The 19,336-nt window shown below is 32.7% G+C and overlaps 2 protein-coding genes and 1 long non-coding RNA gene across 5 annotated transcripts in view; all 3 read right to left on the bottom strand.

Moving 5' to 3' along the window:
- The window catches only part of LOC130897535 (arrestin domain-containing protein 1-like), a 57,256-nt gene that overhangs the window by 21,484 nt on the left and 16,436 nt on the right, over positions 1-19,336 (bottom strand). For 2 of the 3 annotated variants that reach the window (XM_057806446.1, XM_057806447.1), the window contains 3 exons: positions 18,716-18,927; positions 13,202-13,384; positions 3,546-3,737 (listed from right to left, as the gene is read on the bottom strand). In XM_057806446.1, coding sequence (XP_057662429.1) covers positions 3,546-3,737; positions 13,202-13,384; positions 18,716-18,927 — 587 coding nt within the window. Of the gene's footprint in view, positions 1-3,545; positions 3,738-8,971; positions 9,191-10,041; positions 10,206-13,201; positions 13,385-18,715; positions 18,928-19,336 lie in introns of those variants that run through there. The other variant, XM_057806448.1, reaches the window with a different exon arrangement.
- LOC130897534 (uncharacterized) lies at positions 7,474-8,842 on the bottom strand. Its single transcript, XM_057806445.1, has one exon. It carries the CDS (start codon positions 8,840-8,842, stop codon positions 7,640-7,642), a length of 1,203 nt encoding a protein of 400 aa, XP_057662428.1. The 3' UTR covers positions 7,474-7,639.
- On the bottom strand, positions 15,156-18,667 carry LOC130897538 (uncharacterized). Its single transcript, XR_009059723.1, has 2 exons — positions 16,506-18,667; positions 15,156-15,297 (listed from the first exon to the last, which is right to left on the bottom strand). It is a non-coding gene; the product is annotated as an uncharacterized LOC130897538 (long non-coding RNA).

Raw genomic sequence — 19,336 nt, 5'->3', positions numbered from 1 at the left:
AGATGTAAAGTACCGCAAAGGCAAAGAAAATCAGGTAGCCGACTGTCTTTCCAGAGTACAGGTCAACGCACTTTCAAATTCTTCTATTTGTGCCGAACCCCCTGATCCCCACGATTTTGATCTAGACGAATTCCTTGAAGAATTCGACAAAAATCAATCTCAGCGAGAATACCAAACACACCGCAACCGAAAACCCGATTTCCGGAATTCCTATATCTGAAGATCCAATCAATTCAGCAACAAATCAAATTATTATTGTCCCTAAATCTAGAGAATATGACATTATTTATAAGAAACCTTTCAAAAAACATAGATATACCGTAAACCTCACTGACAATTGGATAACAGAAATACCTGATGCTCTCAAAAAAATACTTAGACCAATGAAAAATTCGCGATACATGTACCCCATGAATTTCGACCCTTTATCTGTGATTACTTTAAGGAAACTTTTGACTCGACCGTTAAGGCTATTTTTTGTAATAAGTTACTACGAGACGTAGAAGAAGAACAAAGACAAATAGACTGTGTAAAACAATATCATACCGAAAATCATAACGGCATACTCGAAACTTACAAACATTTGAAAAATCAATTTTATTGGCCAGTCATGCAAACTACTATTTCTAATTTAATAAATCAATGTGAGATTTGCTTAAAAAACAACTATGAACGACACCCTTATAAATTACCTCAGTTAGGCCCATTATTAGGAGAAAAACCTTTCGACATAATTCACATTGACTTGTTCCATTGTAACAAAAATTATTATCTAACGATTGTAGATTCATTTAGCAAATATGCTCAATGCTATAAAATCTCTGATAAAACTTCCGTATCAATTCTTAGCAAGCTTCGACATTACTTTTCTCACCACAATTACCCGAAAAAAAAATTGTTTGCGATAATGGCACTGAATTTAATTCTGCTGTAATTAAGGAATTCATGAAACTCCACAAAATTGAAATACATTTCACGACGGTCAATAACTCATCTTCTAATTCTCCTGTTGAACGATTCCATTCCACTCTTATAGAAAAACTTAGAACACTACGAGACCAAAATCCAGATGATCCCTTAGATGATACTTTCACACATGCAATTCTAATTTATAATCAATCAATCCACAGTTCCACTAACTTCTCACCTTTTTGAATTCTTTATGGCCCCTATGCCGAAGAAATACATTTCGATTTTGATCTTCCGCTATACGAAACATACAACCAAAGACATAAAGACGAACTCCAACCATTCATAATAGACTTATATAATAAACAAAAAGAAAAACGACAGAAAATTCTACACAAACAAAATGAAAATACTGAACCAATTCCTGTAATCGATCCAACTAGTTCTGTCTACGTAACTAAGAAAAAACATCGACCTAAACTAAGCTCTCCATATTCTAAATTACATCCAAAAAAACAACTCAAAACTAAAATTGTTGGTAAGACCGACAAACAAAACACCACAAGTACTCACTTAAAATTCGCAAAACGGCTTCGTAACGTAAAAAAAAGAATATCTCAGATAGACCTTCTTTACAGGACGACCCTATCCCTGGGACATCCGCTCAAGATACAAGAAATCCCCATTAACGGCTATTATGCAGAAGACATAGGCAAATCAAACGAGATAAATCATTATCATAGACATATTTTACAAATTAATTTAGAAAAATTAACTGATACTTTAGAAACGAATCCTAATGACCTTTTCGATTCACCTTTAGAAAATGGACCTTTAGCCCATTTGAAATTTCAATATAATCACCTTTTAAACGAAGCAAAAGATAATCTTCATAAAATTACCCGTGAACATAAAAGAGGTTTGTTCAACTTCTTCGGAACAACTATTAAATATATATCTGGAAACCCTGATGATCATGACTTGGAATTATTGAAATCACGAATTACTGCTGTAGAGGTTAAAGAAAATGAAATCATTAACAATCTTAATAAAGAGATATCTTTTGGACACTCTATTGATACGAGATTTAATAATCTTCTAAATTTGATAAATAATAATAATAAAATAATTGTGGCTGCAGTAAACAAGTTATCATCCGATTTCAATGGATACGTTGCACTTCATAATGAAATTCTAAACCTTCAAACTATAAACGAATTCCTTTTGAAACTGATTCGAACTATAACTTTATCCCAACAAGACCTTTCGAATATTGAGCTCTTTACTTTAGATGAACTAGAAACTTTAAAACGAGAATTATTAGAAACATATTCTCGGCATTCCCTTTTAATCAGTGACGAACATCCCTATCAATTAATTGAAGCTTCTAAATCATTAGTTTGCGTTACCACCAAGACCATGCTCATAATACTGAAAATACCCATCTTTTATCCTCATTCTTACTCTACATCTAGAATCTACCCAATTCCCAATAATGATCACATTATGATCCTGCCACCCGCGCATTACTACGCAAATAATAAATGGTACCAAATCTGCACCAGCTTAGCTGAACACATCATCTGTACGAAACCTATAAGATCGCAATGCAAAATCCCGAATATAGAGAATTGCACCAAGTCAATCACAACAGTGAACTTTTCACAAGAAACCAGCAAAGTAATTCTATTAGGAATAGTTCATCCAACCATAATTCAAAACCAAGAAATTAGGAGAAGTAGCATATTAATGACAAACGAGCCAATTACTATAGAAGGAATACGATACAATAAGAAAATTGTGCAAGAAATTACAGTGCCGCAAGTAGTCCCAATCAAGCTGCATCCGAAGCACGAAATTATGCTAGAAAAACTCCAAATTCCAGAGACGCACGGACAAGTTCAACCCATTGAACCAATCCCACTCCTGCCGCAATTCTCCGCAGGACACAGTATGGTTTCTTTAATTACAATTTTGATTATTTTAGCCATTTTAATAACAGTCTCTGTAAAGAAACGAAAAAGAATTTCCAGATTCTTATATGGTCCCAAACTACAACCCACTCAAATCCAGATTCTCCAAGATTTGTTCTCAGAGACTTCGAGGACGAAGTCAACACCAAAGGAGGGAGGAGAAATGTGAAAGGTCCCCGACACTGCCACACGACCAGCGGATTCCAAAGTGCAATAAACAATATTCACATAGTCAGCGGATTCCAAAACACGTATCAAACAAATATAAGTTCAATGCATTAAAATTAGAATTCATTCATTGTTTTGTTACTGTTCATTGTTAAAATATTGATTTGTCTGTAAAGTTATTTTCTGTAGAAATTATAAGTCGTTTATTTTAAATAAAAGTACTTTTTAAAAAAGTTAAAAGTGTCTCAAAGAACATTTCTATATATACTGATTGGGTAACTAATAATAAGTATAAACTATTTCTGATTCAATAATTAATTCAATTTGGCCCAAACAAAACATTTCGATGCATCGATTTATTCGTAACAGATGAATACGGAATAATAAACTGTTCGAAATATTTAATTAAATTAATAGTGACAGCATAGGTCCTCCGTTTTATTGAAGATTATTCTATAATTTATGTTACTACTTTATGTTGAAATAGTAAGTTACCTTGAGAACACATTTTTGTCTAAATAATGAGCTGCCATTGAAATTCGGTATTTCCTTTGTTTGAGGTATCTCAAATTTGAGGGGAAAAATATTTTTCTCGCCACCTCGCATCCTTCCTATCTTAGCTCCATTTAACAAAATCTGTTCATATCTATGCGCAATTCTTGGGTTCGATGCAGTGGCTTCTATTACCTAGAAGAAAAAACACGGTACATTTATAATAACAGTACAAATAAAAAATTTGTAAAATAATAATCATATATAATTACAGAGATATCAATTATTGTAATATTCCAGGGTACCAAGGTAAAAATGAGGTTAAGGATTAAAATATAAATTATTAAAATACTATTTATGATGAATCCGTAATATTTTCTACTCGGGGTAGCTAAATCGAAGTGGTCTATATGGACGCATTGATATGGGATTAAATTGGTACCACCCAGTACTTACATTTGAGCTGAACTGGTGGTTTATGGAGAAACTGACCGCGACGGCAAGACGCTATATAAAAAGAGATGTCGTGCGTACCAAATATTGAAATAGAAAATAGCTACTTTCTTGGATATTTTTGCCAATATAATAGATTTGAACGATACACACAGCCCATATCAGAGTAGAAGGACAATTGACTGATACTTTCAGAGTTAGCAAGAGAGGAATGCTTACTTATTACATTACTCTTCAACATCCATGGTAAGTGGATGATAAAAAAGGTCGTCTCTGTAATTGGCAAGAAGTATCAACTATCGATGAAATACAAATCTTCAACTAACTCATTCTCATTTCAGTGTCAATGGAAGAATTGATAAACCTTGAACGAACAAGCCGATAATGGAAGAGGTTGATAAAGGAAGATAAAAAAACTTAAATATTAATAGTTGGTGACCAAAATGACAAAAACGTGAAAAAGATTAATAATATTGACATCTTAATATCAAACCAGGGCTAATCCAAAGAAGGAATGGAAAAAAAGTGCGATAGCATATTGACAACAAGCTTTTTAAAATCACCCTGTTCAACTGAAGACATTTTCTGGAACTATCAATATCGGATGTAACTTGACAGTCCATATTTTTACTCCAAACAATAAAGTACAAATGATTATTTCAAATGAATACACCTAAAACATTTTTCAGAGGTAGGGTCCCAACATACTCGTGTCATTTGTTGTAAATTATTATAATTAATATTATAAAATTATAAACAATGGTAAATAATCAAAAATCAATCAACACCCACCGTATGATTCCAAGTTATAATTTTCGAAATTTATGTTGGAAGAATGCATTTGTAAGGAAAACTTGCAAAAAAGGGTTTTTGGTATTTTTGAGATTATTCAAATTCCGAATTTGTCATAAGACTAATTCCAATGTCATAAATTGTTTGAATATGAGTCTAGATTAAATAGTGTTAGTTAGTGTTAAACCCGATCCGTATATCTCATTTATTTCATCATGGATAACTAAAAATTACATAACAGCCAAAAATTGAACAAAATAGATGAAGATTCTGTTAGTTAACGATGCGATGTGTCCACATTTTACATTGAAATAGTAAATTTGAACTTAACAAATATTTCTTGCAGAAGTAATGATGTAATATTTATACTAGAAGTCTTTGAACCCTTGGCTTTATTCGTTTTTTAAATGGAGAAATTTATTTCACAAATTTGTTGAGTTTATTAATATTTACGTCTGATTGCTGATCTAAAGCAATCACGTCTGATTGCTTTAATAGTTAGGTAACAAGTGTGTTTAGTACCTTTTTTTCAACGAATGTGAATATTTTCGACAATCACATGAGTCGAAAAAAAAGCATTTACATATGAATTGCATACAATATTATTCTACTAGCGAAAGTTTTATCAAAATACAGTTTAAGTTTAATGTTAATTTTCCTTATGAAATATATTATATTATATATAACATTTTAATCAAGTTACCAACAAAGTAGCAAAACAACAGACACATTTGTGTTATTAAATTTGTCAACTCTTCTCTTGGGCATGTATAAATGCCACCTAAAAATAATTATTAGTACAAAGAATTAAAAAATGGTATCTTCGTAGCTGCCACGCTATGGAGACCTTATTAATACGTTGTTTACGCATTACTGCTTAACGTACAATTCTTTACGCACTTCTGCGTAAAGTTTTATGTACTCGACATTGTGTCATTAGTACGTACTTTACGCACGGTAGCAGATAAAATCATTTATTCCTTATTATATTGTTTATAATATATCAGTTATAGTATATGTATTACTGAATTGACTGCTACTTGTTGTTTGCGAATTTTTTAGAACTTGCTATTTTGCAAGAGATATATGTATTATTTTCTGGCGAGGAATATGATACCAATGATCAGAAACCATCTCGAGGCTGCTCCCAGTCATAAATAAAATTCAGTTTCTGATTTGGAAACTGTATAGTCAAATCGACAAAAAGATAGTATAAGTATACTCGTTAGTGAAAGAATTACATTTGAGGTTTTTGCTGCATACTTCACTTAAGGGTGTAATGTTAGCTGTTCGAAAATGCCGTATGCGCGAGGTAATATTGTGGCTAAAGTATTTAACCAAATTTAAAAAAAACACTTGCATATTGCAGCCAAAACATTGCTCTACTCCGAAGCAAAGACCGATTAGCAAAAAACAAAAAAACAGATTTACAAACCACCGCACAATATGTCTCAAATATGAGCGCGCACATTACTGAAATGTAAAAGAATGTACATAAAAACACTCTGCTTCGGAGTGAAATGAATCTTGAACTTTGCAGTCAACAACTGAAAAACATAAAATGTTGAACAAAGAGGGCACAATTTAACCCCTACGAACGGATGTTTATGTAGAGAAGGTTTCCTAGTCACATGCGTTGAGCCCAATTTTCATTAGTATCGGTATAAGTGTTTATTATCGGGGCGGAGTCTGCTACACTGTAAATTGTATGGTCGGAAAAAATATTGTTCAGCAAACGCAATTACGTGAACAATAATGTATGGGATATTACTCCATTACTAGAGGATGCGGGTTCTAAAATATATTAGGTATCTTAAACAACAAAATATCAGATACAGAAAAAATAAATTTCATAACGTATCAATAGATTTATAACAGAACAAATACTTAAATATTTTCTCATTTTCTAAGATCCTTAATACGCCTTTTGTTAATATGTTGCGGATTAATGATTTCTGGTAACAAACATTTGAAATAAAACTCCTCTAGATGCTTACACATTTTTTGGTCCCAGAAGTTGTCATCTCGAAATATCTAAAAAAAAACAATTATGGTAAGTATTAGTTATAATATACTTACTGGATAAACTTACAATTTCAGACTCAATTCCAATAGGTGTCCAAACAATAAAAATACAATAACGACGTTGTGTGTTATATGGAGCTGCCCTTGTACTTGATAAAAGTAATTGCGGCTACGTTTTAAAACATACGTCCTTCCCGAAGTTCTGCAAATTTAATAATTTGTTTTTGGATGGCGTCTATAGATGTCGTTTTAGCTGCTGAATACCTCAATAATGCCGCTATCTCCTATTAGACCATCAGATGTAGCTGCCAAATAGGGCTTTTCAGCATCATTGAATAAACCGCATTCTGCTACAGCGACGTTGTGAATTTCTTCATACAAACGAATTGCAATTTTTTCATGTTCTTTGCCCCAGTTTGTGGCTATATTGCCGTGAAATGGATTGTACAGAATTGTTTTAACAAGAGCTGCGCAGTGAGTATTTGCACGTTGTTTGCAAATTTGTCCGAAAACAGAAGCTGTTAGTCTCTTAGATCTCTCTTCTTTCCACAATAAACAGTCTGCTTGGCCGATTGTGTTGTTCTGTAAAATCTCACATTCTTCTTTGCTCAGATGAAGGTTATTGAGGAATTCTTTAACTCTTGATTCTTATTTTTCTTCATGCATATCTTATGACGGTAATCCATAATCTTCATCAGCCTCTGTTATTGCTTTTCTCTTTTGTTTTATTGTGCCAGAAAACAATGTTCGCCTACTTTTTTTCCATGCAATGTTTTGTGCACGTCTTGCAATGATCTTTTTGGTATACTTTCCAGGGCTCGCATGGGTCACTTTTTTATGGATAAGCGCGGAAATTCGCCAGCAGGTACGTTGTAGGATATGGCAGCAACTTCACATCTTGTTGCATAGGAACGTCGCGCCGTATAATTGATTCTTTTCCCGCCAACTAACTTTGCTACAACAGAATTATAACATTCTGCAGCGTTGTTATCCATATTTAAAATCAAACTTTCGGCATTTCGCGTAACACGTTCTGCGACATACAAAATATCTTGGAACCGTCCGGAAGCTTTCATTTCAGCTACCCAATGATATCCTTTTTTCTGTTCATCTTGGTCAATGTTTGTCATTTTAGAACAGAAATATGTTTCACATTTTTCGTGGTTTCCAAAAACGTGGTAGGGTCCGTTGTAAATGTCTTTTTTCAATAATCGGAATTTCTCAGCATGGCACTCTTCGCTTTTTTCAGTGGTAATATAATTGATCGCTCCAATAATCCCACTGCGTAAACGTTTTATACTGTTCATCAAAATATTCCTTTGTTTAACACTGACAGGCAGATTTTTGGAACTTGTTTTCTTCTGGGTTAGTGCGCGCAACCGTGTACAATAATTTCGCAACAAGTGATTGCGGCATTCGATTTTTGATACTGGTGTATCATAGGGACGTGCATCGGCCAGTTTTTTTGTCACGCTACTATCACCATCACCAACAAGACATAAATATTTAACACCATGCATCTCGATGCTCTGTTTGAAACCTTCAAATATGATGTTAGATTCCATGCCTGTTGATGGACCAGACCAGTTTTTAAAACACATGTGTGCAATTGGTTGTTCTTCCTTGTTTTCGGCTCTTGCACACAAGCAACAATATTTGTTGCGTATTCCTAGGAATAATACCTTTTTGGTTTCTTGACCAATGATTACTCCCACTCCTGATGCTGCATCATAGTTTACTTTATAAGAGTGTTTGCTCCAGGCTCCATCAGCTATAACGGTGATGTATGGAATGGAATCTTTACCTATGTGTCCCTTTTCGATAGCAATTCTGCGTTCTTGTACGCCAGCTTGTTCTATTATTTCCCAAGCTAACTCGTGGATACTGTGGGCCAATTCATTTTGTATTTTTTGGTACAAATGTGAACTCATTACAGGCAAATCGCAAAACCCCAATTGTTCCTCTATTTGTGCTAAACCACCACCAGTGGATATTGCACCTAAGACAATCGCTTGATTCACATTTAACATAGTAGGATCATTGAAAAAATGTTTCACATTCACAATTCGCCGACCTGTTACTTTGAATTGTAACTTTTCTTGAGGTCCTTGCAGTAGGGTGGGGGTATGTAAACTTTCTCACTGTTTTGGAACACCATCTTCTATCTGCAAATACGTGGAGCTTGTTGCCGCAACTTCGAATCGTACGTCCTCTCTAAAAGGTAGTGGTGTAGCACTACTACTACTAGCCGCAACTTCTTCTCTTACATCCTGGTGTGGTGGTGTAGCACTACTACTAGTACTTGGAATGTTTTTTCTTCTGTAGCCACGTTTATCGGTCTGGGAGTTACATTTTCATCACAAAGTAACGGCCTTGTTCTGCAAGTAAGTGAGTGGAGTGTACTTACTGAATTGTTTTTAATCAGTTAAAATACATTGAAGAAATTTTTTCGGAATCATTTCCGTAAACACATAATAACAAGAAAAGTGGTATTATATATATATATATATATATATATATATATATATATATATATATATATATATAACTGAATAAATAAACTTATAAAACAGGTGTTATACCAAATCTGACATATGTATCAAACTTGGCGTTAAAATGTTTTTGTGAAAGTATTAAATTTACAGTCAAGGTGCTAACAAGTATCATAAATAAAAGTGTACAATTCAATTCTACTTCAACTGCATTCAGTATTGATACAATTATTCAATTCATGTAAATTAACATAATTCAAATAATCCCAAACACATTTTTCCAAATCATTTGGAATCTGATTTTATTCGTACCAATTCAAATGCAATTTTCAGAATTCAGATTCAATTTTTACCAACTCAAAGTCAATCTTTACCACTTCAAATGAAATCTTTACTAATTTTAATTCAATGTTTAACAATTCGAAAAAATTCCACCGTTGCATAAAAATTTACTTCATTTCAATTCTTTGTAATCTAATTCAAAGCAGTTTATTACAATGCAATAATAATTCTGTTCTGAAGTGATAATGAATTAATCTCTTTGTGACTGTACCAACCAATTCTTCAGTTCTTAGACCCCCGTTTACAGTTTTTCGGAAATGATTACGAAAACTCATATTCAAAAGTTGATAAACAAGTGCACCTGCAAACCTCGCCTTCGGCTCGGCTTTGACACTTTGCGCTCGGTTTGCAAGAGAGATCACTTTTTTATTTTGGTTTGAAGCACATTCACCTACCTTTTATAATCACGAATTTTTTTCATTCTCTGACGTATACTTTGCTTGCGTCCACTGCCAGGAGTTAAATTGGTCTTGTATTTTGGCATATTTGCTTGAATAAGTCTCGCCACACAAATATAGTCAAATTCACTTTTGTGTTTTTTGCACTGCACTGCACTGAACTGTAAGATAATTTCGTGAAAATGCGAGAATGAAAAGAAGTGTTTTCAAGACAAAGTTCACTAAACGACTGTCCCTTATAATACAAGGTCAAAATCTCTCCACTTTATGTGGGGAGTTTGTTTATATTACGTAAAACACTTCATCTCTTATCATTATAGCTTTGGTTCTCACCCAAGTGCTCAGCTAAGGGTGGTTTACCACCAAAATCGTGCCTCCAGACTAAACAACCGGCCACGCTTCCCTTCGCGTTGATTTTACAAACATTCAACGTCCACTTTTATTCGCAATTTATCGGGTTTATATTGTTAATAGTAACGGACACCGATGAGAAATAAAAAACTGTTTAATAGTATTAAATTTACCAAAAGGTGTATAACAGAAAATTTTAAACGTTAAACATATTATTGAGAAACTATATGTACCTAGATAATTAGAAATATAATATTTTTAAACTAAGTAAATATTAATTTTTGTTTTCTGTCCAGTCTGTTTAGGCACCACCCTGATATTTCAAGTATATTTAAGGAGTAATCTTCAGTATTTCTAAATTACTCACTTCTGTGAGTAATTATTAATAACAGTGTAAGGGACAATCGCGCGCAACAAAAGTGAGTCGAACATCTGTATTTCAGTTAAAAGTGTCTCTACGTCGTCTCATGTCTTTAGCTATACAACGCTCATTTACACTTTAGAGCGGTATCTCTTTCCGAACTTTCGTTGTGCAGTCGACGAAAATATTCGTCGGCCGTACATTACCGCCTTAATGTAACTCCTTACGCTATCGAAACATTATCAACCTTTAGCGCATTTCGACTTCTAATAAATGATTTTAGTCTAAATCCCATAGTACAGTGAAGGTACACTAACACGCGCAGCTGACTCAGATTTTAAATGGATAATACCTACAAATTGAAGAACTACCAATATTTACTGCACTTATCTCTGCAGCTTTAGTTTTTATGATAAGAATAGGAGAAATTAGAGATTGAACAATGATAAACTCGTTTTTGCTTGAAAGATTTGGATCAGTTTTGTTACGAACGGTTGATGTTTTCATCCAGGAAAAAATGTACCCATAGACAAATAGGTCTACTCATTGAAATGTTCATTTCTTACAGTATATGCAAAATAAACCCATTAAATTTAGCACAAAATTATTAATATTGGCAGATCTAGGAATATTTTCTAAATATATTTAAGCATTTAGGAATAGCAGAAAAATTAATGCCATGACCTATATTCAAATAAAATTTTCTAAATAGACCAAGGAAACATTTTGAGAGCTAATCAAGATAAAAATTACAATAAAAATGGGCTGATTATGAGTACTTGGCTCTTAAGCCTAATAGTTTCAGAGAACGGCAAGACTAAGTAAAAACACTGATGTTCTAAAAGAAGCACAAGGTCAGAATAAATAAAATGTGTAGGAATTACTGTACCAGAGTACAGTCTAGAAGATGGCAAGTGTATATTTTGTGTAACGTTTTAGAAATAGCTCGGGTAAATAATTGGATACTTTATAAAAAGGCAACTACACGCAAATTAGTAGTCAGAAGTTTATGTGCTAGTAGAAAAAAATCCTTAAATCCTCTTTAGGGGGAGAGAATGAGAGAAACGCTTTATTGTAAAAAAATTGTTACAATTTGTAGACAAAAGCTTGTAAAAACTAAAAAACAAACATAAAAATAAATAAACATAAAACAAACAAAATAAAATTTCAATATACAGAAGAAAACCACAATGAGTGATAAAATTATAGGTAATAGTAATAGGTAATAATTAGTATATAAGTCCATAGCAAAATTAAACCAGTATGCAGCATGCTCCGAAGTTGTTTCCGGAGTAGAAGGTACTTTCCAGTAAATATGCCCTCAAATTATTGCGGAATGTGGGAAAAGATGATATCGATTAGATTCCAATTGGCAAGTGATTGTGCATTTTTTGCATTGTAAAATAGAGCCTTTAACTAATTCTGAACGTGGAGTAGGTAGGTAAAGGTCGTGCTCCGCGTTCCTAAGTGAAGATAAAGAAGAGTGCTTACGAATTAGGCAAACGGATTGAAAGATGAATAAGGAAGAAAGAGTCAGAATTTTTAATTTAATTTAATTCCCTACATTGGGATTAAAGAAACATTTCCTGATAGGGAAAACTTTAAATTAATCGAGTTTTGCAAAGAAATAAAGAAACGATTGCGGATACAAGTAGGGCAAACTAGGTACAGAGAAGAGGAAATTGGAAGACACATGTCAACAGAAAGGGGAGGGCCTGTTTACGAAACAAGCATTCAAGAAGAAAATAACTACCAAAAGATCAGCGTACATACCTCCTAAGAGACAGGGCGAATCATAGACATCAGAATCCCTAGATTGAGACTGGAGAAAGTTTTGTTAATTTTCGAAAAAAAGGATGTAGAAGGTATCTGAGTGGTTTTTACAGAAATTGTGGTGAATAGAATAGTTAATTATCATTATTATTTTTATGCTACAATTATTATGAGGAATATTATTTTATAATTATAATTTTTCAACGAATATAATAGTAATGTAAATGGAGTAGTTTTATTGTTTTATAACCTAAATATTTAGTTGACCCTCAGCGATATTACTTTAAAAAGAAATTATTTGGTTCTTATAGTGTAAAATATACACTTGTATTGTTACTAAACAAAATAAGTTAAGTACAGTTTGTCTTTCGAAATAGTTAGCATGAGTAATTTTTCATACTGGATAAGTATATTTTGTTAGTGTCATTTGTAAAAACCCAGTAGATGTCATGACCTATATAAAATTAAGATGAACGAGAAGAATTTACTCCATTTGGATGTTTCACAGGATAAGAAGGAAATTGGAGAAACAGTACCTATATTTTGACATTGAATGGTTTGAATTCATGTTGTAATTAATTCCAATTCGCTCTTAGTATAGACTTTATATAATATGGAACTGAATTTAATAGAAGCGTCTCAGAAATATTGGCCATTCGTCAAAAAACTTACTAATGTCAAAGTAACGTTTATATCTTCAATATTTTCACCGGACTTATTATTGACATCTAATTTGAAACAAATTGGTTCGGTAACTACAAAAGCTTCTCTCTCCAAAACTAAATCCATTGTTATTGGATCACCTGCATAACAGCAATGCCACATAACCTCTTCGTTTTGATACGCTACGGGTTCCTGAAAAAATTGAAAATCATATATTATAAACAAAAAATTACTATTATAGTATTTTAGAGAAACTGTGCTTCAAATTGATGAAAAAATACTGAGCTATCCAATCAAGATTTGACTGAATGAAAAGTAATAAGTGAGATAAGAGATACTAAGTACGCCTCCATCATATTGAGTCGGCTAAACGTTAAAAGCAGTCTTTATAATGTTCCTCAAAGTGCATTCTTAAATATGAAATTTTAATACCAATCATTGACGTATAATGCCAAATTCCTTTTCTGTACTTACATCATTATTTCGTTACTGAAAAAATTCTGAGACTGGTAAAAAAGTAAATCAGGGGATTTTCTTTTCTGTGATCACACCATTATTTCGTTACTGAATAAATTCTGATACTGAGGGTAAAATTTAAATCAGGGGTATTGACAAACTTCTTTTATAGATAGCCAACAACATTAAGACAATTTGGAAGGCCAGAAGAAATGATAAACCGACGGAACAAGGTTAGAGTTATACGATGGATCAAAACTTCCCAATTAAACTATCTTAACTTTTGCATGGTGATTAAAAAAATGTGCGGTCTAGCGTTGTGATGGAAAACAACGCTTTTCTTATTGACGATCCTGACTATATTTAATGGCATGCTTTACCACAGCAAATCCTCTTCTGAGTTATCCAACATAATCCTGTCTAGAGCATTTTTTGCAAAATCTACTCAACAGGCAGACGTGGCTCACACAAGTTCAAGATTAATATCCACAGGAATCTCTACACGGCAGGCAGCATTCAATTCGGTAGGCAGCACTCAATTCACTTGTACCTGCTTTTTACATAAAAAACAGTTAAACCAGTTCGGCTAGCTCCGTCGGTAAAGTAAGAGATTTTTACACTATATAGTAGATTGTCACAAAAGCTCGTTACTTAAAATTGCACACGCGTTCTTGTGCTTGCTTTCTACATAAAAAAAAACATATCAGTTGTAGATCGTCGAAATATTGGTTTAATAGTTTGAGTATAATCGAATAGCTTGTATTAAGCTACAGCAATCGTACACTAAGCATAACCGTCCATGTGTTAATACGGACTTCGCAACTGTTGGTGAAGCTTTTGCGAGCACATAGTCTTTGAAAGCTCTGGAATGAAGTCGAGCAAACAAATTCTGACACTGACTTTCACTTAAGCACTACTACTCAATTACTAATGAGCCTGTGTTGCAGTTTCTCCTCTTCTGAAATTCCCATTTTAAAGCAGAATAATTTTTGAATGAGTAAATGGACGTACGGAATTTTTCATATTTTTGATCAATCGTACTATTGAGTAAATAATTTATTTTCAGATCTCTTTTATCAGTTAAGTTAGACAAAAATCATCTAAATCTGATTATTTGTCAGTTAATTTGCACGTGTTCAATTATAATTGTACACTGTACTATCAAAATTTTCTTTTCACTCCTTCAATGTCTTCAATGTTTCAAACGTTTTTCAAATAATTCTTTATTTGAAAGAAAGCGCGTTTTTCACACACTTGAGTATTCTACCTTAGAGGCACTTTGCCTCAAACATTACATTATTACATTTGAACAGTAGGTCTCATTGTAGTTTGCGTTTATAAACATAATTATCAGCAAATTTTTGAAGTTGAGATTATTACATCAATGGTGAGCACCTTTCTATGGAACATCAGATGAATATGAGGAGCTCTGAATACCATAAGCTGTTCAACACTTTTACCCTGTCCACTCTAATCCACACTTTGCTGTTCATCTCTGGTAATATTATTTTTCTATAATGGTAACTTCCTTTAGCATATCTTCATTGTATTCTTTTGTTTGTGTTTTAAAGCTTTTAAAGCCACTTAATTATGAGTTTGAATTTATTTTGCTTCTTTATAGTTGAAGAAGACACTTAAAATTGTAATACCTACAAAGCAGAGTTGTGCAAGCAGTATAAACTAATAGTTCTAGTAATAATTAATGTTGTTTTTTTGGTGTTCATTTAAATTGGATAGAAGTAATCAAATATCGCAATAACAGCTTGTGACAGATGTCTGCAAGGAATTATTTGAAATAGTGGTTACTTATGTCCTAAAATTTGGGTTGCGCTTCTAACAGTACTCAACCATAAACCAAAACTGTCACAATTTGCAGTTTGCCTCAAAGCCTATTGCTAAATTGTTACTAGATATGAAAAATGAGTGCTTTAAAGCTTGAAAGGAAAGCCACATTGGCTGGATAAATACAAAGCGCCGCAAGCCATGCCAGAGTTCGATCTGGAACTTTTTAACATAAAATGTTACCAACAGACTAATCAAACGATTACACGTTGAAGGTATAGTGCACAAGTGGAGATGTACAAAATGTTGATGGATACAGGAACCAGGCTGATGAGGAATAATGATAACGCACGACCATATACTTCAAAAAACCCGACACAAATACTATTTAAGTTGAAAAGTTGAGATGGCAAGTTCTCCCAAAAAAATGCATATTCTACAGATATTTCCACATCTGATTATAATTTGTTTCGATCCTTCTAATATTTTCTTTTTGGAAAACATTACTTTTAATAATAATCGCCTCAAAAATGTTCTAAACAAATTGTGTGAATCTTAATCACAAGAATTACAAGACACGGAGTAAGATGCTACTCAAGTGTGAGGTAAAAGAAATTGAAAATAACTGCAATCATTAAATTATTTTCTATTATGGAACCAATTAGTTCAATTTATTAAAAAAGACATTAATTGTTACTAGATACGATTTGTAACAGAATAGAAGTAATTTCACAATTACAAGAAATTACAATGAAATGATCACTCTACATCATATTGCAACAAACGATTTATGTGTATTAAATGTGGCAAGCATACAATATCACAGTCTATGAAAAAGAGAAGATAGTTCTGCTTTATGTAATGGTCTACTCAACTAATTATATAAATATAAATATCAAAATAATATATAGTACAAATAAAAACTCGATATATTTAGAACCAAAACAAGTTATCAGATAAAATGACTATGCTTCATAAAGTAAGAAATGGTAATTAACAAGCATCAATCACAAATGAACACATTTCAAGGTCTAGCGATTACTACAATAAAACTGGAGATACCAACTGTACATACCTAAACATAATTCCGTAGCTTCAGAAAAATGATATTTATGGTCGAATGCAAACACGTTTCCACAGAACAAAAATGCTAGTTGTTTCTATTGCACAATAAAATTTCCATTTTATCAACTTATACCTAATTGGAAAAAATATTCTTGAAATCATCCATATAGGTGGGTAATACGATTATGGTTGTTGAACTTTAGTGATAAAACATATCTCAACCAAAATTTGGACAAAATATTTCTCAAGGAATAGTTGTGAAATTTATGTTTAGCTCGAAAGAGCAAAGAAAGTCCAAAATTTAACAGAAAACATATTTTGTTTGGATCTTGGGAAAAAATTGATTTTTCCAATCCATCACATTGTTACCTGGCACCTCTCTACATACCTACAGGCCAACAAATTCAAATTAAATAGATAACTAGCTAAATTAATTCACTGCTGCTCCCATAGTCGCGTCAATGACTCCTCTGCGATAAGTCAATAAGTCGTGTGACTGACACACAGATGGCGCTGCAATCGTCAAATCCATATGACGTTTATGAAGAATCAACTTTCAAAAGACTATGTGTGAAATTTCATAGCATTTCGATTTGTCAGAAAAATGTGACAGCCATTTAAGAGAAGCTACTTTTGTTATTTTCAAAACAATGGACTCAAAACAATTTCGTTTGTTAATTTTTCATTGCTTCTTGATGAAATAAAAATACTGTAGAAGTTCAGCAATGGCTTCAAAAGTATTAACCGGACTCTGTTCAATCGAAAAGAACCATTTGTTATTGGTTTGTTGTATTTAAACGTGTTCGTACAGACACCGATGATGGTGAACGTGGTCGTCCAATTGAGGTGGTTAATCCAGAAAACATAGAAAAAGACCAGAAATCTAATCGTGAATTGAAATTGCGTGCAATAGCTGAGACCGTAAAGATATTAGAAGGCAGTGTATTTATAATTATGCATGAACATTTTTCCATGGGAAAGCTTTAGCTTTTCTCAAAGTATTTACTGGATAAAAAATAACAACGTGATGATAGTTCAGAGCAGTATTTGACCATGTTTACACGTAATAAATCAATTTTTTGTGTCGAAATGTGACAATGGATGAAACATGGATCCATCACTTCACTCCAGAATTAAAACGGTGGTTGAATCTAACGTATTACACTTTGAATTGCTTTCTCATCGACCGTATAGTCCAGATCTGGACCTCAGTGACTACTAGCTATTCACTGAACTCATAAAAATGATCGCCGATGAAAAATTCAGCTTAAATGAAGAGGCAATTGCTGAAACTGAAGCCCATTTTGAGGAAAAAGACAAATCCTCTACAAGCACGGCATCGAAAAAGTAGAGAACAGTTGGTATGATTGTATTGCTCTTGAAGGAGATTATATTGATAAATAAAATGGATTTTTAGCAAAAAACTTGTTTTTCTTAGTTAATCACATGACTTATAGAGTGATGTATCAACAGTAACAAATTTTACATTCACTAATTCCATACCTGTAACAAATTTGAGTAACCAAATTCATAGATCTAAGATAGATCTAAGATAGAATTTGAAAATTGGTCACTCATAAAAGGAGCCAACAACGAAATGGTTAGAATTAGATTTGATAGAACACATAATGAAAAGAAGTTAGAAACTATGTTTTACAAATTATACCAATTCAATTTGACAAATAGTTAAGAATTTCAGGAAACTCAAAGCTTATGTTCCTTTATTCATACTCAACTGAGGTCTGGTTTGAAATAGATTAGAACTAACGAAGGAAAAACAGTAGAAATTGCGGGTTATCTTGCAAAATTATCAAAACTAATGTTGATTATGAAGTATAAAGAAATTTAACTTAACTTTGAAAGCATTTTAACCAAATCTTTAAGCAGAGAAGAGGGAATTACTACAAACAGTTTACCAGATTGTTACAGCATTTACTTTCAGAACATCAAATCTTACAAGAAATTGAGGACCAATTTTGCATAAAGGCATATAGGTAATAGAGCCTATACACTATGGAGCCATACCATTAGCTCATATAGCATATTATAAAAATAATAAATTATCCAGAAATGGAATGATTTTAAAAATGAAATATTGAAAATACAAGAAGTGTTAATGATGTTATCATTTATGTCAATTTAGACCATAGTTATGTAATGACTATATTATAAATCCGGAAAATGAAACAGATTCCAAGTGTTATTACGAAATTCAATTACCAGCTGCAGTTCACTTCTGATATCATTAAAATTTATTGGTGCTTTAACAGAAATCAGCTTTTCGGCTTCATATTCATATCCAGTTTTAGTATGTACTACAACATGAATTTTGTATTCTATGGATCCATAATTTGATTTATACGAATTTGGTATATTTCTTGGTAACATATATGTAAATGGGTATTCATGTACTCCAGCATCGACATCTGCGTCTGAAAGAAACGAATTTTTAATTCTTATCTAATCGCATGATTTCGCAAATAATTATATCTTCTAGACAAGATGTAGTGAGAGTTTGTAACTGAAATGAAGACAATGCACCAATTGATATTATCATTTGATTGCAGAGCTTTTGTACCACCTCAATACAACCAATTCATTGACATACTATATTTTTTGAGTTACTAGAATGATATATTGGTAGCCTCTCTCAGTAAAAAATATTGATTAGTCGTCGTTTTAGGGTTTCATTAAAAAATGACCTCTTTTTTACTTGGAGAAGGTTACTAAATTTGTACTATTCTGAGTAATATTTTTTCTCGCGCTTTCAACAATATTTTCCCAAATTGTTCATGCTTATCATATATTCACATTTCTAAATTTGATTCTGTGAGAAGTGAT

This window comes from Diorhabda carinulata, chromosome 8 (genome assembly GCF_026250575.1).
Source record: "Diorhabda carinulata isolate Delta chromosome 8, icDioCari1.1, whole genome shotgun sequence".
NCBI lineage: Eukaryota > Metazoa > Arthropoda > Insecta > Coleoptera > Chrysomelidae > Diorhabda > Diorhabda carinulata.
Note: the sequence above shows the minus strand (reverse complement) of the source record. Positions and strands in the feature narration are given on the sequence as shown.